Genomic DNA, 19,982 nt, shown 5'->3' on the forward strand with positions numbered 1-19,982 from the left:
GAGTGATGCCCAGATCTCAGGAGACCTCAATGAACCACCGTACGAAAGCTGGTAGCAGGCAGGGAGCATGACAAGTCGTCTCCGCGTACCACTTCTACGAGTCACTTGGCCACTTGGGCAGCAGGCTGCTTAGGGTGTGTTTGGTTTGACTTTTGGCTTTGGCTTTTGCCCCCCTAAAAGCCAAAAGCAAACCAAAAGGCTGGATCCAGGAAGCAGCTTTTTCTAAAAGCCGACTTTCTCGTAGTGCAAATCTGAAAGCACCTCTGGACTTGCTTTTAGTGGTTTTTCGGATGGAACTGTGAAAACATTTATCGAAGAATTTTTAACGACTTTTAGTGGTTTCCACCAAACGGTTTTTAGCTTTTTAACAGCTTACAGCCTACAGCAGCTTTTTCCACAGCTCACAGCCCACAGCAACTTTTTTCACAGCCACAGCCCAACCAAACAGACCCTTACATCAGATGAACACTGTTGCATTGCCCACGCATCCGTACTATTCCAAACTGCCAAGTAGCAGGCAGCTCGCCCCCATGTGGATGGACAGCAGAAAATTGCCAAATCGCCACTAGAAAACCAGTAAACCACCACCAACCATCCCCATCCATCCATCCATCAATCTCCGTTTTTTTTTATCTTTTCTGCGGGATCATTAAACGTCGACTCGGACACTTTGGAGCTAGGTCCTCCGAACCGAACGCGAACAAAGGAGGAGCTATCGGCCGGGGGCGTCACTGCAAGCGTGGCGACGAGCTGTACGGTGTTTCCACACCACCGCAGTTGACTGATCAGTCTGATCTGAAACCACGGTTAACGCAGTAGCGCACGCGTTTCTCCCTTTCCAGCTGAGTTCCTGTAGTGGGCCGTTTTTTTTGTCTATTCCCATCCCACCACCTGTAGTGTAGTGTAGAGCGGGCGGAGCCGGACAGCGGCAGGACGGCAGGTAGGGACCGTCCGATTCCGGGGACAGAACGATTCGTGGGCGCACGCCGCGGCGGCGACGTGCGCGGTATAAAAAGCAAGCACGGCGCCATTAACGAAGGATCCCGAGCTGCCCAACAACCCACTCGCCTCGGCTGTCGGCTCACACACCAGTCCCCGCCACGGGCGCCGAGGGCGAAGGAAAGGAACCAGCGCGGGCGTCCGCCGTTTGCTCGCCTGCTCTCGACTCGAGTGCTTCTCCCCTGCCGCTCGTCCTGCTCGCTGATTGATCGCTGCGCGCCTGCGCCTGCTGCTGGAACTCGATCGGGAAGGTGCCTGCTGCTGGAGCTCGATCGAGAGGTCCTGGTCGATCCGTCCAGGGAGCAGGGTGCTCGCCTGCTCGGTCGTAGCTCCAGCCCAAGGCCGGCCGGCCGGTTCCTTGGATTTTGTTGTTGCTCTTGGCCGGCACGTACTTCTGGTGGTGAGTTCACTTCCCCTTGCTTTCTCTTACAATTTCGTTTGCTTACGGTTTTTTTTTTTTGCTTGGTTACTTGATCATTCGCTTCTGTTCTTTTCTGATATGGTCATATGGACCATCGAATTATCATCACAGCTCTGTTTTTATACTACATACATACAGTACGAGCAGAGCCCTGTAGTTTCAGTTGGCATGTCCTACTTTCTATATGGGGTTACCGTCAGCATTTCTGTCCTTTTTTTACCACCTGCTGTGGAGTTTAAGCAACATGCAACCTTGTTTTACTTTTCTCTAGTCAACAAAAGTTAGTAGCTGATCTTAGTGGCGCCCGGGCAATATTTTCTCGCGGGGCTGTTGGTATGAACGGCAGCCCGGTGTTAGGTCAGAACTCAGAAAGGCTGTTGAGACCGGAGAATCTGGGGCCGCTGGAGTGCTTTCACACCGTAGGCATAATAAGACAGCCCTGTCAGCAGCCTGTGTGGGGGGGAGTGAACAGATGCGCCCATTTTGGGTTCGCCAATCATCTGATACTGCCTGCTACTAACCATTTGTTTCTTTCCACGGTTCGGGTCATCTCAGATTGCTAGCAACTGTGCTCTTGCAGGGATGACAACTTGACAGGTTGCCGCCAGTAGATCTCCTGTTCAGACATGACCAACCTCGTAGGCGTGCTGTATGCAGTGATCCTGCTTGTTTTGTGCGCTGGCTACGTGGATGTCGCGAGGGGACAGACAACTGACCCTACTGAAGGTAAATCTCCCGTTTTCTTTGCCTTCTTCAGTCCGAGCTTTGGGCCAGACAATTGGAAATTGCTCCTGCCAGGAACAAATGAGAAAAGCTTTACCATCTATAGCTGGAAATTTCCCTGAAGCTTTGATTCAAGCAGACCTTGCTTTGTTTGGATTCAGTCATTGTTTCTGATTGCATAATTTGAGTGTACATAAAGTTTTGCAGAACCCATTTTGCTTCTCATCCTTTTGTTTAACTGTCAACAGACCAAATTCCGATTGCATGATGCGTATGTAATGGTGTTGTATACCATTATTGTTGAACCAGTAACAAAACAATAATCGTGACCAATCAAAAGCAATTCACAGACATGATGAGAAATGTGGCCTCTTTATAATACATACCATGTTCAAGTAGGCATTAGGTATCTCGCAAAACAAGTAGGCAGTATAACTAGAGACTGGTTCTTGTTGGCACCTATTGAAATGTGTATGCATTTCCATTCTGCACTACTCAGATACTCCGTTGATATTTTAAATTGCTGCTGAATATTGTCTCTCTGATATTTGTAGTGAACGCTCTCAAGGCAATCAAAGCCAGCCTGGTTGATCCTTCTAATAAGCTTAAAAATTGGGGCAGTGGGGATCCATGCACATCCAATTGGACAGGAATCTTCTGTGACAAGATACCAAGTGATTCATATCTTCATGTAACAGAAATGTATGATGAACTCTTCCACATGATTTATTACATTCATAATGGTTTTCTTGCTAGACTGCTGTTCTTACATCCTATTGCATGTTTGTTATTTATGTCTGCCATTTTCCATACAACCGTAACATTTAATAGTAACAGTGTATGCCTTTGATCCCTGTAGACAGTTGTTTAAGATGAATCTTTCCGGAACTTTGGCACCGGAGATTGGTCTCCTACCCCAGTTGAAAACATTGTAAGTACTAATTCGGCAGGCCATTGATAATACTTGTGGAAAATGAATTGAGAATTCTCGAGCATTCCATAAACAGTATGCCTCAGAGTCACAGCTCTACTTTATGCTTTACACGGTTAATTAACTATAGATAAAATCCCTAAATTTCTGATTAACAAGGAACTTGAAAAGATATTACAAAAAGGAGTTTTGATTAATCTATTTTAATTGCTTATTTTCCTGGTTAGATCTCTTTTGTCCATGATAATCTTGCAGCTGTTTATTTCTCTCTCTCTCTCTCTCTCTTTTCTAGGAATAGCTGTTGTATTTAGCATATTTTACTAACTTGTATAAATTGTTAATTTTCAAGGGACTTCATGTGGAACAATTTGACTGGTAACATCCCAAAAGAAGTTGGAAATATCACAACATTGAAGCTCATGTAAGTACCTCTTCTCTAACCAAAGTTTCATGTACCATTTCTTCACAGACAATGCTAACTACCACATCCACAATCTTGCAGAACTTTGAATGGTAACCTGTTATCTGGTTCTTTGCCTGATGAGATCGGTTACCTGATGAACTTAAACAGATTACAAATAGATGAGAACAACATATCAGGCCCCATACCTAAATCTTTTGCTAACTTAACAAGCATTAAACATCTGTAAGTGTCAAGTATCTTTATTTTTCTGCCCATCCATGATGCTTCTGATTTAGCTTAGTAATAATTATGGTTCCATTTTTACCTTTCAGTCACATGAATAATAACTCATTAAGTGGGCAAATCCCATCTGAGTTGTCCAGCTTACCTGCACTCCTTCATCTGTAAGCAGGCCTCAACTTTTTCTCTGATATTTTCTGTTTTGCAAGTTGCAGATGACTTGTAAGTTAACATATCTTGTGCTGTGAACTTGCAGCCTTGTTGATAACAATAATTTATCTGGGCCTCTTCCACCAGAATTAGCAGATACACGTAGTTTGGAAATACTGTAAGTACATTTTTCTGCAGCACATTGTTAAGAATTTGTACTTGTTCATGATATCTTGAGGTTCCTCCTTCGGCTCTGGATGTTTAAGAAATTTAAGTAATGCCACCAATTTTATGATGCTTCACTTGCTTATGTAAATTTAATGGCATGCTAAGGAGATAATGGTCCAGGCCTTTGTCTTTGATTTTTTTTTGGTTTATTCTGTATAGATTAGACATTTTTGTTATCTATGACAAACATTTCTCATATCTATGTACTTATAGTCAGGCTGATAATAACAACTTCAGTGGAAGCTCCATCCCTGCTGAATACAGCAACATACGAACACTTCTAAAGCTGTGAGTGTAACAACCTTTTCCCTCATGTTCTCTCTTTTCAGCATTTGAGGTAGATGAGGGTGAAATAATTTAAAGAGCTATTGCAACTGTTATTGAGGACAGTCGTTAAAAATGTAGGCATTGGTGAATAAAAACCTAAGGTTAAAAGAAGAATATTTTGAATAAAAGTGTTTGTAATTTGCCAAATGGATTATGCTTTTAGTTGAGATGGGTAGTATATCAAAGTTCAGGGAGTCACATAGATAAGAAAGAATTTGCTCTGTGTGCAACTAAAAGCTCGTTTTTACACTGACTCCTCTACTATTGCAGCCTATAACTGCCAAATAGTTGGATGCAACTGGTCCATTTATCTGGAAATATTTAGATTTAAAATTTTATAGGTAGTCTTCTTTCATTCTGTGGAGATTATTCTCACTGATAACTGAAACAACAATTACTTCATTATATTCATTCAAGGACAAGCGCCACTCGGTCAACATCATGTTTAAACTCAAATCAAGACGTGTTGAGTAAATCATCCTTTTACATGTTACCAGGAGTCTAAGAAACTGCAGTTTGCAAGGAGCTGTTCCAGATTTGAGTGTCGTACCTAAATTTGGCTACTTGTAAGTCCAGATTAAATGCAGTGTTTCCTTTCTCAGTTTTTGGACATCTTACAATCATATATTATCCTTTTACATCAACTTGCAGCCTTTCTGGAACATATATTTTGTCAATATTATTTCTTAAATGCTTTTAGTATTGTATCTTCATATTAGAATGAGAAATCTGCTACTCAATTTGCATCAGGATATTAGTTGTCAAATATTTTAGTACTAATTCCGGTATATGCTTTCAGGGATCTTAGCTGGAACCAGTTGAAAGGATCTATACCGACTAATAGGCTTGCTTCAAATATTACTACAATGTATGTATCTGTTGACATCTTGCTAGTTTTTTTTTTGTAGAACACCACTAATTTCTACGTTTTGGCAGTGATTTATCACACAACTTTCTTCAAGGAACTGTTCCATCAAACTTCTCAGGGCTACCTAATATTCAGTACTTGTAAGTACTATTTATTTTATTCGAAAATTTATGTACCACTAATATCCTTCTATTGAAAAAAAATATTTCATATCAAACTAATATTAATGAACATACCTTTCAAGTTCATGTAACAATGTGCTGGCCAAAACTTTTCTTCTACTTATGTTGTGTTACCTTAAAATGCTGTTTTACAGGTCAGTCAATGGCAACCTCCTAAACGGTTCTGTTCCACCGACAATTTGGAGTAACATTACTTTCACGGGAAATAGAGCCCTTGTTTTGTATGATAACATTCACATATGTTCTCTCTTAGTTCGGTTTGATATGTACTTTTATGTAATGTAGTCTTCAAATAACGCAGGGACTTCCAAAACAACTCCCTTGACACTATTCCACCTGTATTTGAGCCTCCACAAAATGTCACGGTTCTGTAAGTTTCTTTGCCATGGAGATATTTCCTCTTTAGTATACACATGCTTTTGGGGGGGAATGAGCAAGCATGAGGCAGTGCTCATGAGTCATGTCATTGATAGACAAGGAACACTCATGTAATATGCTCATCTGTATAGTTTGTTGGGGATATGAAATTTCAATTGCAAAGGTCTGATGAATTTGCTAATTACGAGCTTTACCTGTCATTCAGTCACTAATGATGTCGATTTGTATGACAGATATTACGGTTGTGCAGATCATAGAATAATACTGATAGAAGAAAACTTAACTTTCCAACAGAATCTTCTGAGTTTCTGATGCATCAATAAATTTATGCTTTTCTGCAGACTTTATGGAAACCCTGTATGTACGGCATCTAATGCAGCAAGAGCTGCTAATCTTTGTCAACCTACTTCTGTAACTGATGCCCCATCTGGAGAGGGAAAGCAAGTTAGTACGACGTGTTTTCCTTGCCCAACAAATTTTGAATACAATCCATCATCCCCTATTCCTTGCTTCTGTGCTGCGCCTCTGGGAGTTGGATTTCGACTAAAGAGTCCAGGAATATCGGACTTCCGACCCTATAAAGAAGCCTTTGAGAATGACTTAACCTCTCTGCTGGAATTGCGTGTTTATCAGCTGTACATTGAACGCTACATATGGGAGGCTGGCCCAAGGCTGAATACACATTTAAAGTTATTCCCAAATAATACAAATTTATTCGATATGGCTGAGGTTGTGCGGCTTAGGGAAGTACTTGCTGGATGGCAGATCACTCTATTAGATGTTTTTGGTCCATATGAGCTTCTCAATTTCACACTTGGTTTCTATGCAGATGGTATGTGAAACTTACTTTGCAGCAAGGCATTTTATTCCTAGTTCTATCATACCAAACTATTAATCGAAACCGTCAGAGTGTATCTGCATTTCTTTTGCCTAGCCAAAAGTAGTACATGTTCCATACTGTTGTACTTGCACAGAATGCAACAACCAATTTGATAAACCTCTGGTTTACTGGCTCTTACCTTTTTGCAGAATTTCGTACTGCGGCGTCGCCAGGTTTAAAAGGCGGTGCACTTGCTGGGATTTTGGTGGGGACAATTGTTGCTGCCATTGCAGTATCTGTGTTTTCTACAGTTTTTATAATGAAAAGGCGCAGAAAACAACGAACAATTTCAAGACGGTCATGTAAGGGATTTCCCCCTTCTATCCTTACAAAAATGTAAATAGCTTCCCGTGTGCTGCATAGATTGAATTTGCTATCTGACAACTTAAAATGCCATGCTGTTTTAAGATGAGAAGGAAATCTATTCAGGAATTTTTATACAAACATAAAGTAAAACGATATTTTTTGCATATCTAAATCTGAGAATTTGGAACTAAGTCCTAAGTCTTTCTTTCGTGACCACATTTAAAAGCATTATATTAGGAGTTGTGAACAGTAAAATTATTTAATTTTTTAATTGATGTAGTGCGTAAAATATAGCCTCATGGTGTAGACTTAGGTTCACTCCAATAGCAGGATCTATTTCTTCCAAAATGATCACATGTTCTAAAGATGCATATTATTTGGCAGTACTTTCAAGGTTTTCTGTCAAGGTTGATGGTGTGAAATGCTTCACATTTGACGAAATGGCTGTGGCAACAAGGGATTTTGATATTTCAGCTCAAGTTGGTCAAGGGGGTTATGGAAAAGTTTACAGAGGAAATTTAGCTGATGGAACAACAGTGGCAATCAAACGTGCACATGAAGATTCTCTGCAAGGTTCAAAGGAGTTCTGCACAGAAATAGAATTGCTGTCAAGATTACATCATCGCAATTTGGTTTCTCTTGTTGGCTATTGTGATGAAGAAGACGAGCAGGTGTGTCTTCCATATCTTTTAATTATTAATGGACAAGTATATTGTTGAAAACTTTCCCACAGCTCTACAAATTGTGAAAGAATTTAAAATGTGCTTAGAACTAGTGATTCTGCTGTCTTTTTTATTTAGTGTGCAGTACGTTCCCCTCATAGAGAATTGTGTTCTGCAGATGCTGGTTTATGAGTTCATGCCCAATGGTACCCTACGTGATCATCTTTCTGGTAAGTGGGAAGTGACATGTTCAAACATCTTCTTTTGTTTTCCATATTACCATCATATATAATAAAAAAAAACTAGATCAACCTAGGCTTCGTTTTGACGTGAATCCATGTGGATTAGATGGAATTGAGTCGGTTTAAATTTATAGCAAGTCAAAATACACCTCAATACCTCCTAATCCACACCAATCCACATGGAATGAGAATAAGCGAACAATGTCTTAGGAGGAATGTAAACCTAGTTGCCTAAGAATACATCCACAGCCTAGCTCAGCTTATGCATACATATGCCATCATGTGCTTTCACATTAAAGACAACGCCATGGTCACATCTATCCGATAGAATTTATATCTGGCGTGCATTATCGCTATTGCATGTTTGCATATGAAGCTTTTGGTCTAGCTTTAGCTTATCATTGACTTATTTAATGTGCATTTTTTGACTTGAATATGATGAAGCACATATATATAATCTAATTTAACATTTTCACAGCTAAGACTGAAAGACCTCTGAGCTTTGGTCAGAGGGTCCATATTGCGCTTGGTGCTGCGAAAGGACTTCTATATCTACATACCGAGGCAAATCCTCCTATATTTCATCGTGATGTTAAGGCCAGCAATATTCTTCTAGATTCCAAGTTTGTAGCAAAGGTGGCTGACTTTGGTCTTTCGAGGCTTGCTCCAGTGCCTGATATTGAAGGGACTTTGCCAGCTCATATCTCTACTGTTGTTAAGGGCACCCCAGTAAGTGCCGTCACACCTAGCAAAGCAGCAATACCACACTCACCGTGATCCCATTTACTGCTACTTGTCATATAACAGGGAATATTTGAGCCCACTAATATGGTGTGGAAATTTAGGTGATAATAAAATTTATCTTTTTCCTTCGACAGGGCTATCTCGATCCAGAATATTTCCTGACCCATAAACTGACGGAAAGAAGTGACGTGTATAGCCTAGGTGTTGTTTTTCTTGAACTATTGACTGGTATGAAGCCAATCCAGCATGGTAAAAACATTGTTAGAGAGGTAAAAAGTTTCCACTCCGGCTCTTTATTGATTTGGTTACTCGTGCATAGATAAAATATATTGTGAAGCATTGAGAGTATGCACGGCTGCAGCATTGGCACTTAGGAAACCAACCGATCCCTCTCATATACTACAAAATCCGTGAATACATTCTTTATGTTCACTAGCATAACATAAATAGGTTTGGAACATCTATCTCTATACACCTTAAAAAACCTAGTTGGTGATGGTGGCTTCACTACTCCACCCTACCATTAGTATGTTACCCTATAGTTGGGCATAGTAACCTACAATACCACTTCTACTAACCATTTATTGTAAAAGCGTCAGCAAAAAAAAATGTTGGTGGCTTAAAGACCTATATTGAATCTTGTTCATAAAAAAAACAAATACTTGTGAATATAATCAATATAGGAATTTAATATCGTTTTCAAGGGTTAGAGGTCCGTTGCAACGCATTGTACCGTCTTTGCATTGTATTTTCTTTGGGCTATACCTTCCGTGTAGTTATTTGAAAGTGGTCGCCAAAACAGCAAATAGAGTACGTCAATATGGATTTGCCTATGTCAAAGGAACTATCTGCATCTTTTGTGCATTATATAGAGCACGATTATTGATTGTAATGGATTCAGACAGATGAATTAAAACTGGAACGATTCTCTGTTGCTGCAGGTAAACATCGCTTACCAGTCAGGCGACGTTTCCGGGATCATAGACAGCCGGATGTCCTCATACCCTCCGGAATGCGTAAAGAGGTTCCTCTCCCTCGCAATAAGGTGCTGCCGGGACGACACCGAAGAGAGGCCCTACATGGCCGACATTGTCAGAGAGCTGGAGACCATCCGGAGCATGCTGCCCGAGGGAGAGGACGTCCTGTCCTCGACCTCGGGGTCGGGCTTGCTGGCGAAGTCCATGTCATCATCATCGACCACCACCACCGGGGCCCTCTACGTGTCGTCGCATATTTCTGGCAGTGGTCAGGCGGACAGTGGCATCCCCTCCGGGATGGTGGCTCCTCGGTAGCGTTGCTGGAGCCGGAGGTTTTGTAGACACCTGACGGGCGGCTGTGATCTGTAGTGAACTAGCTTGTAAGTAGTGACAGGACAGGAGTAATGGTGGGGTGGTGTTACCTTGCCCTGCAGGTGAGTTGTTGTTCTGTACATGAGTTTTTTTGTGAACTGTGCTGGAGCCTGCTGGGACCAGGTTGTGCTGTAATAGTGGCATTGGTAAAGAATACAGATGAGGGGTATATACTGAGTTACTGACGTAATTTATCAGAATTGCCCCCGGTGTTGATCTCGTTACGGTGTTTGGTCGAACGCCTTCCGCGCATGCCCCGCCCATTGTCAAGCGCCGGAAGGGCTGGCCAGTTTGGTCGAGCTGATGGGAGCACGGTCGGAGCCGAGGTTGGGGTGGCGACTGCCGACTGGCGAACTCGAGCTGCCAGGACCAGGAGGGCGATGCCGCCATGGGATGGGAGAGGTCAGGCGGCAGTCACCGAAGCAGGCAGAGGCAGCTTCGCGCCCGCGTCTGAAAAAAAACAACGGAAAGAACGGCGCGTCGTCGATGATCTCCAGAACGCAGCGGCTACGGAGGGACGACGGCTCGCCGATGTGTGAATGCGCGGAAAACCGGTCTAGCAAGTAGCAAGCAGATGGGCAGTTAGTTGTCAACACTTGCTGGGAGGCATCGTTGCCCACATGTCCGTATGCAATAGAGACATAGAGTAAAAGCAAGCAAGAAATGGTTTCACACACACGAAGGTTTAACCACAGGCTGCTGCATACCCGTGCTAAATTTGCAAACGTGGAGAATTACATGCTGATAGTTCAGCGTATATAGACTACGGGCAAACTATAATATCAACCTCTTACAGCTATCCCAAAGAGTAGGTTCATTCAAGCTAGCTACCATCCGCGGAGGTGGTTAACCAGAACGTGATAAGCAACACGGACATCCAACATCAACTTTCATGTCAGCAAATTGAACGCACGATGTGTCAACCATCACATTTTACACGGTAACTCAGCGCCGCATCATGTCATCCAAACATGTCAAAGCCTTCCCCGTGTTGGAGATGGGAGAAGCTCCGGGAGCTCTCCACCTTCCCCGGGAAATGATCGATTCCTGCACAAACCAACACCACGCCAAACTTTTAGTAACACTCTTTCGGAATTTTACGTTGCCTAATGAAGTAATGGCGCTGGTTGCGGAGAAGATACTTGGATTCGGCATGATGTTCCCGTAGAAGGACATCTGGCCAGAACTGCCAGACGATCTCAAGCCGTTGTCATTGCATCCATACATCATGCCACCGATTTGGTCATGATCAGTGTCCAAGTGATGCATCCCAGATATCCTGTCAGCGTTGTGAGCGCCCATAGCCTTGTTGTCCTGGAGCGACCGATCTGACTTCGGCTTCTTATCGGTGAGAGACTCCTCGTCCACCTCAGCTTCAGATTCAGCATTGTTCGGTAAAGAAGCGGCCTGCTTCCGCTTTGACCGTGCCCGTCTGTTCTGGAACCAGTTGTACACATTTGTCTCCGAGATTTGGCCATGGTGCGAGAGCTCTGCCGTTATCTCCTTTATCCTCTGCTTGCTTGGTGTTCCATTGCCTTGGTCAAAGATGTTCTCCAAGATCTGCAGCTGCATTGGTGTTGGTTGCCATCGTTGCCTTGCTGTGATCTTGTGGCCTCCAGGGATAATTTGAGGATCACAGTACAGATTACTAAACCTAATTCCTGAAGAAGAAACAAAAACCCAGTTGATCGGGAAAAAAAAGAAGGGACTATATTCCATCGACAATGCATACATTACAAAGGAGCATTAAAACACTTGTACAGGAGGAAGGGCAAATTCAGTGAAGTCTGTTTTAAAGATTATTCTAAAAAGGGACAGGTGGGATGTTGTGCGGCCATCAATGTAAGTAATTAGGGTGAATCATTGGAATACGGAATATTTAAAAAATGACCTAATGAAAGCTAAAAAAAGTTTATGCAAATCTCCGGTCCCTTATGGATGAGCGCAATCTTTGGTGTTTTGTTGGAGCAGCTGGTTTGCGTGCTCTTGGATCAGGAAATTCTTAGGAAGTTGTAGTTAGTGGTTGTGACCTGGCCTTCTCTTTTTTAGTAGTTTCTTTATATTTTCTTTGGGTTTCCTCTTCGGACTCCTTTGCCCGGGGTTGCAGCCTCGCAGGCCATTTGTATTCGGCTTTTCTTCTTAATGCAATGATACGCAGCTCTCCTGCATATTGAGAGAAAAAAAGTAGAGAAGAATCTAGCTAACTGAAGTATATAAATTGATTACAGCATGATTAAGTTCGGAAATTTCAAATATTAAGTGATATGTAACGGCTATGAGTAATAAAAAAATGGCAACCACGTAGTAAAAATGCAAGTGTGATGGGCTGATGGCCCAACGAAAGACACATGCAAAACTTGTACCTCCTTGGAAGTCAAGCTTAGATTCTGCAGGACAGCAGAAGAATATGGAATAATCAGGGTGGCACTGTGGCAGGGTGCACGTGGCACAGAATAGCAATTGGTTGGCCCTACATGACAATCATGTCGTAATAGCTATTCATTATTATTTCTTTAACTAAAGGACCATTTTTCTATTTGCGTGTGTCATCCTTGCAGAGGGGTTATGATAATCTTCCAATTAAAGAACTAATTGCTTGGGCATAGAAACCATATCATATAGAGAAAAATAGAATTTTAGCACAAATAACAATCATGCTGCAACCATGATGACCTTGAGAAATTAATCAAAATGCATGTAGATTAGGTCACTAACTCAAAAAGAGAGAAGCAAATAAGAACAAGGATTCCCACTCCTTGGTATTGACTAAACCTATTCCCATTTTGATGTGTTGGCACTTATAACCTATTGTCAGGTATCTACAAAGTGCACAACAAATAATGCAAGTTCTGTTCAACCAGACAATAAGGTCCACTAAATGGAATTCTGCTTGCAAGTTCTAGTTTATGGGTTTCTGTAATCAATGCATTAACGCAGTTGTCCTAACCTCACTGCAAAGAAACAATGCAGCCTAACACACATTGTAAATTGGTTCACTAAACCAAAGAAAAGGATGGTCATTACAATTCCATTACCAAGATATGTTACGAGTAGCATCTCGTGCAAATAACAAATCCAAAAGAAACCACTACAGTTAATTAATGACAGAAACTAGCAACACATTATGAATTATATTCTTACTACCCCCATACCCATGATTACCATTGTAAGATAGTACATAGACGGCTAGCAGAGTAAAACGGACTAGACAAAAGCCATAGTACACAGATGGCGAGCAGAGTAAAGCAGACCAGGCAGCCGAAACTATGCATCTAGCAACATGAACAGAGTGAAAAGATACTCCTTCACTCTTCACCAATTGGAGATGGCAGACTAAAGTACTGGACATAAATTGAACAGAAGGCCAACAGTGATGAATGAAACCTGCTCATGAAGCGATAAACAACTATAATAGCAAATCTTGGACGGCGAGTAAAAATGAAAAGAGTTTGACCGCTAATAATTTCGTATGATCGGCCAACGCATCTTCTTGTAACGCCAGAATTAGCTCTATTCATAAATAACCAAAGCATGCGGACTTTAGAGAAGCCATGGCAAAAAAAAAAAAAAGAAAAAGAAAAGAAAACTACACGATTTTTCTTTCTGGACAAAGAGGCAAAGATGGGACAAGCCACAATGCAGGTCCCAAGGAAAAGCAAAGGAATCCCCAAAAATTCCCGTTTGCAAACCCCCATAACAGACAACAAGACGAGCAGAGAGTAGCAATTGGTTTTGCCCGCAACTGCGGCGACCGACCTGCAATGGTGTCCTGGTGCTCGGTGAGGGCGCGGTGCATCTCGACAAGCTGCTCGCAGATGGTGGCGTAGATGGAGATCTGCTTGCGGAGCACCTCCATCTGTTCGTCGGTCATGACCTTGACGTATCCCGCGAGCCCTTCCGCTCCCCCAGCCCTCTCGTCCGCCGCCGCTGCGGCGGCGGCGGCGGAGGCCTTGGTCCTGTCCACCCACTCCATCCCCGATGACCCCCGCACTGCCAGACGCTACAGGATGCACGAAATGGCAGGATCGGAAGGGGGGCACGCGATAGAAATTGGGAAAGTGACGCGCTATTTGTGCTGCGGAATGGGGCTACGCGAGGAAGAAAATCGGCCAGTTAGGCAGGCACCCGGTTGGAGGCGATGCGGGAGGCGGCCCGCGACAGCATGAGTCCATGCGACGCGGCAGGGAAGGCTCGGATATGCGTGCTCCTCCAGTCCTCCGCGGGATGGCAGCGCGGCTGCCGCACGGGGTGGCGATTGGTGGTGGTGAGCGAGCGAGGCACAGCAGCGGGCACCGGAGGCAGCAGGTGAACTGGCAGGAGAGAGCAGAGGCCACAGCAGGGGGGCGTGGGGATGGTCAGACAGGAATGGGGAAAGTGGCAGCAGGCGTATTTGGAAGTGGGAAGGCGGTGGCGGCGGTTGTGGACGCGCGCACCGGCCACGAGCGGGCGCCGCGACTCGCGGCGGAAAGAAATTACGGGCGGCGCGCGCATGCGGACAGAACACGGAGGGGACGGATGGGTCGCGCCGCGCGTTACGCCGTGACGTGCGGAGGGGTGGGTGGGCTGGCCGGGCCCCATCAGCGACGGGCGATCAGCGGCACGACAGACAGGTGGGGCCGTCCTAGGCAGGGGCCCTTGGGTGGTCAATGGCTCCTTGCGTCGGGCAGCGGGAGGAGACCTGACCCGTGGACGGAGACGTCGACCGGCCCCCTGGCGGTGGGACCCAAACGCAGACAGCAATTATCGCGGCAGCACAAACGTTATGCTTTTCCTTAACATTGAAGATGGGCGCAAATCTCTACTACTTATTAAGTAAGCAATAGTAGCCTGCCTTTTTGTGTTCTGCCTTCGGTGAATCTGTACCATCCGTTCGCTTCTGTGAATCCACACCGTTCGCCCGCCCACACCCGCGTTCGTTCCCCCGCCTCCCCTCCCCACCCCGCGTGAGCCGCCGCCGCCCCATCCCCATCCGCATCCCCGCTGCCGCGAATCGTGCGACCTCCGCGCGACCCGGCCGGCGGAGGGCATGGGCGTCAGAGGCGAAGGAGAGGTGGGCGGCGCGGACGTCCGGTGGCGTGAATGTCGCCCCTTCCCCGCAGCTGTCACCAGCGCGGTCCAAGCCCGGATCCATGGCGCCGCCCTCGCCCTCCCCCCGCCAATCTTGCAGTCGCGGCCCCTTCAACACCGGACACCCGATCCCCTTCAACACCGGAGACGTCGCCCTTCCCACCTTCCCCGTCTTCCTCGGTGAGGTCGATCTCGATGATCTTGACCTTGGTAGCGAGGCCACGGAGGAAGGCAGATGCGACCGAGGGGGAGGTCGAGATCCGGCACCTGGAGGAGGCCATCCACGATGCCATGGTGCGTGGCATGCAAATGTTGCGAGACGAGCAGCAAGGCCACCGCGATGGGATCTGGGAGGAGGCAAGCGGTCCTCCTCCATCTTCGGCGACGAGCTCGTACATTCCCCTTCATCCCCTCCGTACCCTTCCCACCACCATCACCCGATCAAGCGGGCCTGCTGCTCCCCGTCACGAGAGGTTCTGCTCTACCACCTCCTCCCCATCTTCCGAGACATCTAGAAGCTGAAGAGTGAGGTGGCCCTGCTCGTCGCCGCCAGCACCGAGCTCTTCCTAGGCAGCCTCACGGCAGGGGGCCACACAACGATGGCGCGGCAACTCCGGCAAGCGGTCCGTGCCGTGCACGTCTGGACCGCGGCCTGCGGGCACTGTCCCATGACAGACTTCCCCCTTGACTGCCTCGCAGCGAAGAGGAGTCTCCCCGCGTCTACTTTTGGATCCGGTGCTTGGTACAGGTCAGTTTTACCTGATATTCTGTTTCTGTTCCTTGTTTGTTTGAACTGAGGTTGATTTAGGTTGTGAACTTGTGATGACAAAAATAGCATCCTGTTGAAACTATGCATGTATATACAGAAATGATTTGGACAACGAGATATCCTGATGCATTGTCACTTAATGATTCTCACAGATTTTGCAACCACTGAAGAATTTTGTTTATTGGCATGTCTGTTTGGAAATGCCCTGAATCTTGTAAAAGCTGATGCATTGCTGAATTAATCGGTCATACTTTACGCCTTCAATCAATATGAAAGTGTGGTGTCCATTTTCTGAAGTTTGAAGAAATGCTTATCACTGTACCTACTAGAAATGCTTATCACTGGTTTCAAATAATGGAAGTACCATCAAGCTTTTGACGTTGATAGTTTTGCCAAATTAATCGTGAATACAAACTTCAGATAATGGAACCATCAAGCTTTTAATTGCCTTTTTTACTTACCCAGTCTAATACCATCTACAAGGTACTGAATTAATCGAAGAATTTGTCATCTTTGTCATTTGCTCAGGGAAGACTAGCAAATGTTGGTGATTTAGCAGTCAAAAGAGTAAACCCAGAAGCGGGGATCGTGGAGCTAACAAATCATGTGAACTACTATGTGCAATCACACATACAGGGCAACCACCTCAATGATTGGTTGGTGTTTTCCCCTCTCTGCTTGTTCTTAGCACTGCAATTGATATCTCTAGGAAACTATGGCATTTTTCCTTTGTGGGATTAACCGAGTTCAGTTGGAACAGTAAGAAGTAAACCATGCTAAGACATCGATCTGGACAATATTGACAGCATTGACATCGAGAGCAGAGGTGATTTCATTTGCGTAATGTGATGCTCACGCCTGGTTTAGGTAGTAGAGTAGTAGCAACGAGCTTCCTTTGGTTGTCGCTCACAAGAGAGTAGAAGAGTAGCAGTACAACAGGTTCAGGTAGCAGAATAGCAGTAGCGTTGTCATAGATCATGCACTTATATGCTGAGATCTGCACAAAAATTCTATGACCAGTTGAATCAGCACATCCATTCCCCTACGATTTCTGTTGTCGATCAGAAATTCAACAATCTGTAGTTCGTTTTTATAGAATCAATTCAGGGATCTCAATATTAGCGGCCATAGTTTTTAGCTGCAGATAAATGTCATTTGTTTGTAACCCAATAAAGTATTTCAGGCAAATTTTGACTGATTTAAATGTTCAGTCTGGACAGTGACTTCAGACAGTATAGATGGTACCAGTGTCAGTCCATTACAAGGTTTTGCATTATACTGCATTTTCTGCAAAAGTAGCAGTTACCAAGTGCCATGTGCCCTCGTTCTGCATCATCACTTTGCTTGTTCAGAAGTACTGAAGTAGTAATTAACACCCCTTTGTATAATGATTAGATGCACCAAACTATAAAACACATGACACCAGTTTGTAAAAATACCTGCATCCTAAGGTTATTCTGCTCTACTCTGCTGCTAAATTCAACATCCAGATTACTTGGTAGAGGTAGCAAGGCCTTGATCCTAGCACGAAATGAGAAAAAAGGTATGGTTTAATGTTGGACAACTCATCAGGGAAGTTTAGACATCAGAATCATATTTTTTATGGTTCAGGTCAATTTTTATGGTCCAAGATCATTTATTTTGGACTAGGATAATCTTTATTTATTTTGGACTTGCAGTTGACGTCACCTTATTGTATGAACTATACACTTTAGGATCCCTTCTTCCTAAACGTAAGTACCATTGTGTTTCAAATAATGGAGCATCAAGCTTTTGACGTTGATAGTTTTTGCCAAAAAGAGTCATAGATTTTTATTTACTATTTTAATTGCTTTTTTTACAAATCATCTTTAAAATAAGTACTGCACAAGGAAGGAAGCAGCTCAGCCTGTGAATCTGATCTTGACATCTCTATGTTTTAAATTATAGGCTCACATGCACGTCGGTGCCAATTATTATTACGCGAGTCAAACATTTTCCTATGGACAAAAGAGAGCCAGCACACCAATATTCAAAGATGACTGTTGGCACAAGATCGCTTTGACTCGCCTGCCATCTCATTCCCGTTGTAAAAGGATAGTCGCAGAATCCACCAGATTGCATTAACTTTCTTGTGTAATCCTATCTCAGGGTATGTTGCGGCTTATGGCAATTCTGAGCCAACATATACTACATTGTATGGAAACCCTGATGCAACATATACTACACAAGCCTATCCAGATGTTTAAAGCACTAATCAGGTTTGTTTACTTGGTTTATGATTCTTTTCATATTTGCTTTTGATTTAACTATAACAATTGTTCTTGGATGCATCTAAAAGGTGGTCTATTGAGTTACACTAATGAAAAAATATGATTCCAGAATTGATTTCTTATTTCTGCTGTTTGAACTTTGAACCTTAGTAATTTATTTTGCATGACTAATGATCAACCTGTCTTCTCTTATCTCTTCTCTTCAAAAAGGCTACAAAGAAGTTGTTTACAAGTGGGCCTGGGATTGAATAGATCGCTGACAAGTCTAGGTACTTTCTTACAAATATTTTTTCCTATAATTAGAATTGTCGTTTCTCAGGTTCGATAATCAAGTTTAGGTTTAGCACAAATGTGCTTCTATATTCCAAAAAAATCTAGAATTTATACAGCTCAACTAGAAAAGCATTAACAGTTCCAAAACAAAAGGGGTTACCTCAAGACGGACGAGGAGTTCCTCAAGAGGGGCGAGAGCGGGGGCACGTGCTGCGTCATAGCCCTTCTCTGAAAGGGTAGACTGGTCGTCTCCAATATTGGAGACTATCATGTGGTGCTCAAACCGAGCAGGGAAGGCAGAGGTGCTCACCTCTGACCATCGGGCCTCCCAGAAGGATGAGAAGCAGAGAATTGAGAATTTGGTATGCCCAGGATGTCGTATCCCTCCTCCTTTCTTTTGCAAACTCTGCTAATGCAATTGAACATTTTCTTTGGGGGCTATGTTCCATTTTCAATTTCCTTATCACAAATGGGAGCCATGGACATCATGGTCGATCAGTTCGAGCACTGTGCATCTACCAAAATATTCCAGGTATTGCACCCAACTGAATTCATTTCCATTTTTTCTTAAAACATTGTCCTCAAGTATTTTTATGCCATTTTTCCTTGTTTAACCTGACAAAATCATCTGCCAAAATTTAAGCTGACAGTCTAACCTGGGAAGTTTTCAGAGTGCATTCATCTCATTCATCACTGCTGGTGATCCTGACCTGGCAACCACATCAAAAGCATTGAAGATTCTCAATTCCTGCGATTCTGATGTTATAGAGGTTGGTGTGCCATACTCGGATCCACTAGCTGATGGACCAGTTATTCAGGTAAGTCATGATGGCCTTTTCTCTCAGCAGCTGCAACATAGTATGTGATCTGATACAGATTTTACATTTTTAGATTGACATCATTTCAGGCTTCTGCAACACGGGCGCTTAAGAAAGGCACTACACTTGATTCTGTCATAGAGATGCTGAAGGGGGTTACACCTGAGCTTTCTTTCCCCATTGTTCTTTTCACATACTATAATCTAATTCTGAAACGTGGTGTGGGAAACTTCATGTCTATTATCAAACAAGCTGGCATACACCCGAATTTGTCCAATTGTTATAGGTATCTGTGAAAATCCATGAACAGCTTACGTGTTCATGTCTCTCATTTTATGTCCTTGCATGTCAATAACTATAGGTATCTGTGTTTATCACATATACAAGCTAACAATATACAGTTATGGGTGAGACAATGTCTTAGTTCACTGATCATGGCCAACTGCCTCTCGGGTGATGTGATGGAATCCACAATTCTGAATTTCTAATCCTTCACTTGCAGAGACCGTCGGGGTTCGAGCAGCTGGACGGGCAAGTCAAGGTGCTTCAGATAGAGGGCGCGGTGCCACCGGGTTCTTCAAAGCAGCACTGCAGCAGCAGAGTTCTAATCCTTGTGCTTGTGTTGCAGGAGCTGACCTCGTCGCAGGCGGAGTTGCTGGAGAGGATCCAGAAGCTGAAATAGGTGCGCATGGATTTCCCAACACTTGGTTTGGTTTGAGGATTTAGTTGTTTCCCTGATCAGATGCTGATGAGATGTGAATGGCTGACCT

At 43.9% G+C, this 19,982-nt stretch overlaps 3 protein-coding genes across 4 annotated transcripts; 2 read left to right on the forward strand and 1 right to left on the reverse strand.

Moving 5' to 3' along the window:
- Window positions 1-735: 735 nt before the first annotated feature.
- LOC103632695 (probable LRR receptor-like serine/threonine-protein kinase At1g06840) lies at window positions 736-10,252 on the forward strand. Of its 2 annotated transcripts, none has more exons than XM_008654441.4 (21): window positions 736-1,399; window positions 2,001-2,146; window positions 2,698-2,845; window positions 3,003-3,074; window positions 3,424-3,495; window positions 3,577-3,720; window positions 3,810-3,881; window positions 3,974-4,045; window positions 4,309-4,383; window positions 4,920-4,988; window positions 5,222-5,290; window positions 5,359-5,430; window positions 5,607-5,693; window positions 5,774-5,842; window positions 6,192-6,682; window positions 6,880-7,032; window positions 7,421-7,707; window positions 7,877-7,928; window positions 8,419-8,669; window positions 8,819-8,953; window positions 9,626-10,252. In XM_008654441.4, exons 2-21 carry the CDS (start codon window positions 2,047-2,049, stop codon window positions 9,974-9,976), a joined length of 2,841 nt encoding a protein of 946 aa, XP_008652663.1. In that variant the 5' UTR covers window positions 736-1,399; window positions 2,001-2,046; the 3' UTR covers window positions 9,977-10,252. The 2 variants fall into 2 exon arrangements, with proteins under 2 accessions (XP_008652663.1, XP_008652670.1); XM_008654448.4 differs by having other exon boundaries at window positions 1,018-1,399; window positions 3,007-3,074.
- Window positions 10,253-10,713: 461 nt separating this feature from the next.
- On the reverse strand, window positions 10,714-14,511 carry LOC103651072 (WUSCHEL-related homeobox 8-like). Its single transcript, NM_001301436.1, has 3 exons — window positions 13,790-14,511; window positions 11,176-11,694; window positions 10,714-11,080 (listed from the first exon to the last, which is right to left on the reverse strand). Exons 1-3 carry the CDS (start codon window positions 14,004-14,006, stop codon window positions 10,995-10,997), a joined length of 822 nt encoding a protein of 273 aa, NP_001288365.1. The 5' UTR covers window positions 14,007-14,511; the 3' UTR covers window positions 10,714-10,994.
- Window positions 14,512-18,872: 4,361 nt separating this feature from the next.
- On the forward strand, window positions 18,873-19,622 carry LOC103652427 (tryptophan synthase alpha chain). The gene is made up of 3 exons (XM_023302105.1): window positions 18,873-18,926; window positions 19,066-19,212; window positions 19,302-19,622. The coding sequence occupies exons 1-3, from the start codon at window positions 18,873-18,875 to the stop codon at window positions 19,506-19,508; spliced, it is 408 nt and encodes a 135-aa protein (XP_023157873.1). The 3' UTR covers window positions 19,509-19,622.
- Window positions 19,623-19,982: the final 360 nt, after the last annotated feature.

This window comes from Zea mays, chromosome 3 (genome assembly GCF_902167145.1).
Source record: "Zea mays cultivar B73 chromosome 3, Zm-B73-REFERENCE-NAM-5.0, whole genome shotgun sequence".
In the NCBI taxonomy this organism is placed as follows: Eukaryota; Viridiplantae; Streptophyta; class Magnoliopsida; order Poales; family Poaceae; genus Zea; species Zea mays.

Excerpts from the sequence above, each read along its gene's own strand:
- LOC103632695 (XM_008654441.4), top strand. The coding sequence starts at position 2,047 with ATGACCAACCTCGTAGGCGTGCTGTATGCAGTGATCCTGCTTGTTTTG. Across the intron at positions 3,721-3,809 it reads TTAACAAGCATTAAACATCT|TCACATGAATAATAACTCAT; the intron begins GTAAGTGTCAAG and ends TTTACCTTTCAG. Across the intron at positions 8,670-8,818 it reads CTGTTGTTAAGGGCACCCCA|GGCTATCTCGATCCAGAATA; the intron begins GTAAGTGCCGTC and ends TTCCTTCGACAG.
- LOC103651072 (NM_001301436.1), bottom strand. The coding sequence starts at position 14,006 with ATGGAGTGGGTGGACAGGACCAAGGCCTCCGCCGCCGCCGCCGCAGCG. Across the intron at positions 11,695-13,789 it reads GCACCAGGACACCATTGCAG|GAATTAGGTTTAGTAATCTG; the intron begins GTCGGTCGCCGC and ends TTTCTTCTTCAG. Across the intron at positions 11,081-11,175 it reads GAACATCATGCCGAATCCAA|GAATCGATCATTTCCCGGGG; the intron begins GTATCTTCTCCG and ends TGGTTTGTGCAG.
- LOC103652427 (XM_023302105.1), top strand. The coding sequence starts at position 18,873 with ATGGACATCATGGTCGATCAGTTCGAGCACTGTGCATCTACCAAAATA. Across the intron at positions 18,927-19,065 it reads CATCTACCAAAATATTCCAG|AGTGCATTCATCTCATTCAT; the intron begins GTATTGCACCCA and ends GGAAGTTTTCAG. Across the intron at positions 19,213-19,301 it reads CTGATGGACCAGTTATTCAG|GCTTCTGCAACACGGGCGCT; the intron begins GTAAGTCATGAT and ends ACATCATTTCAG.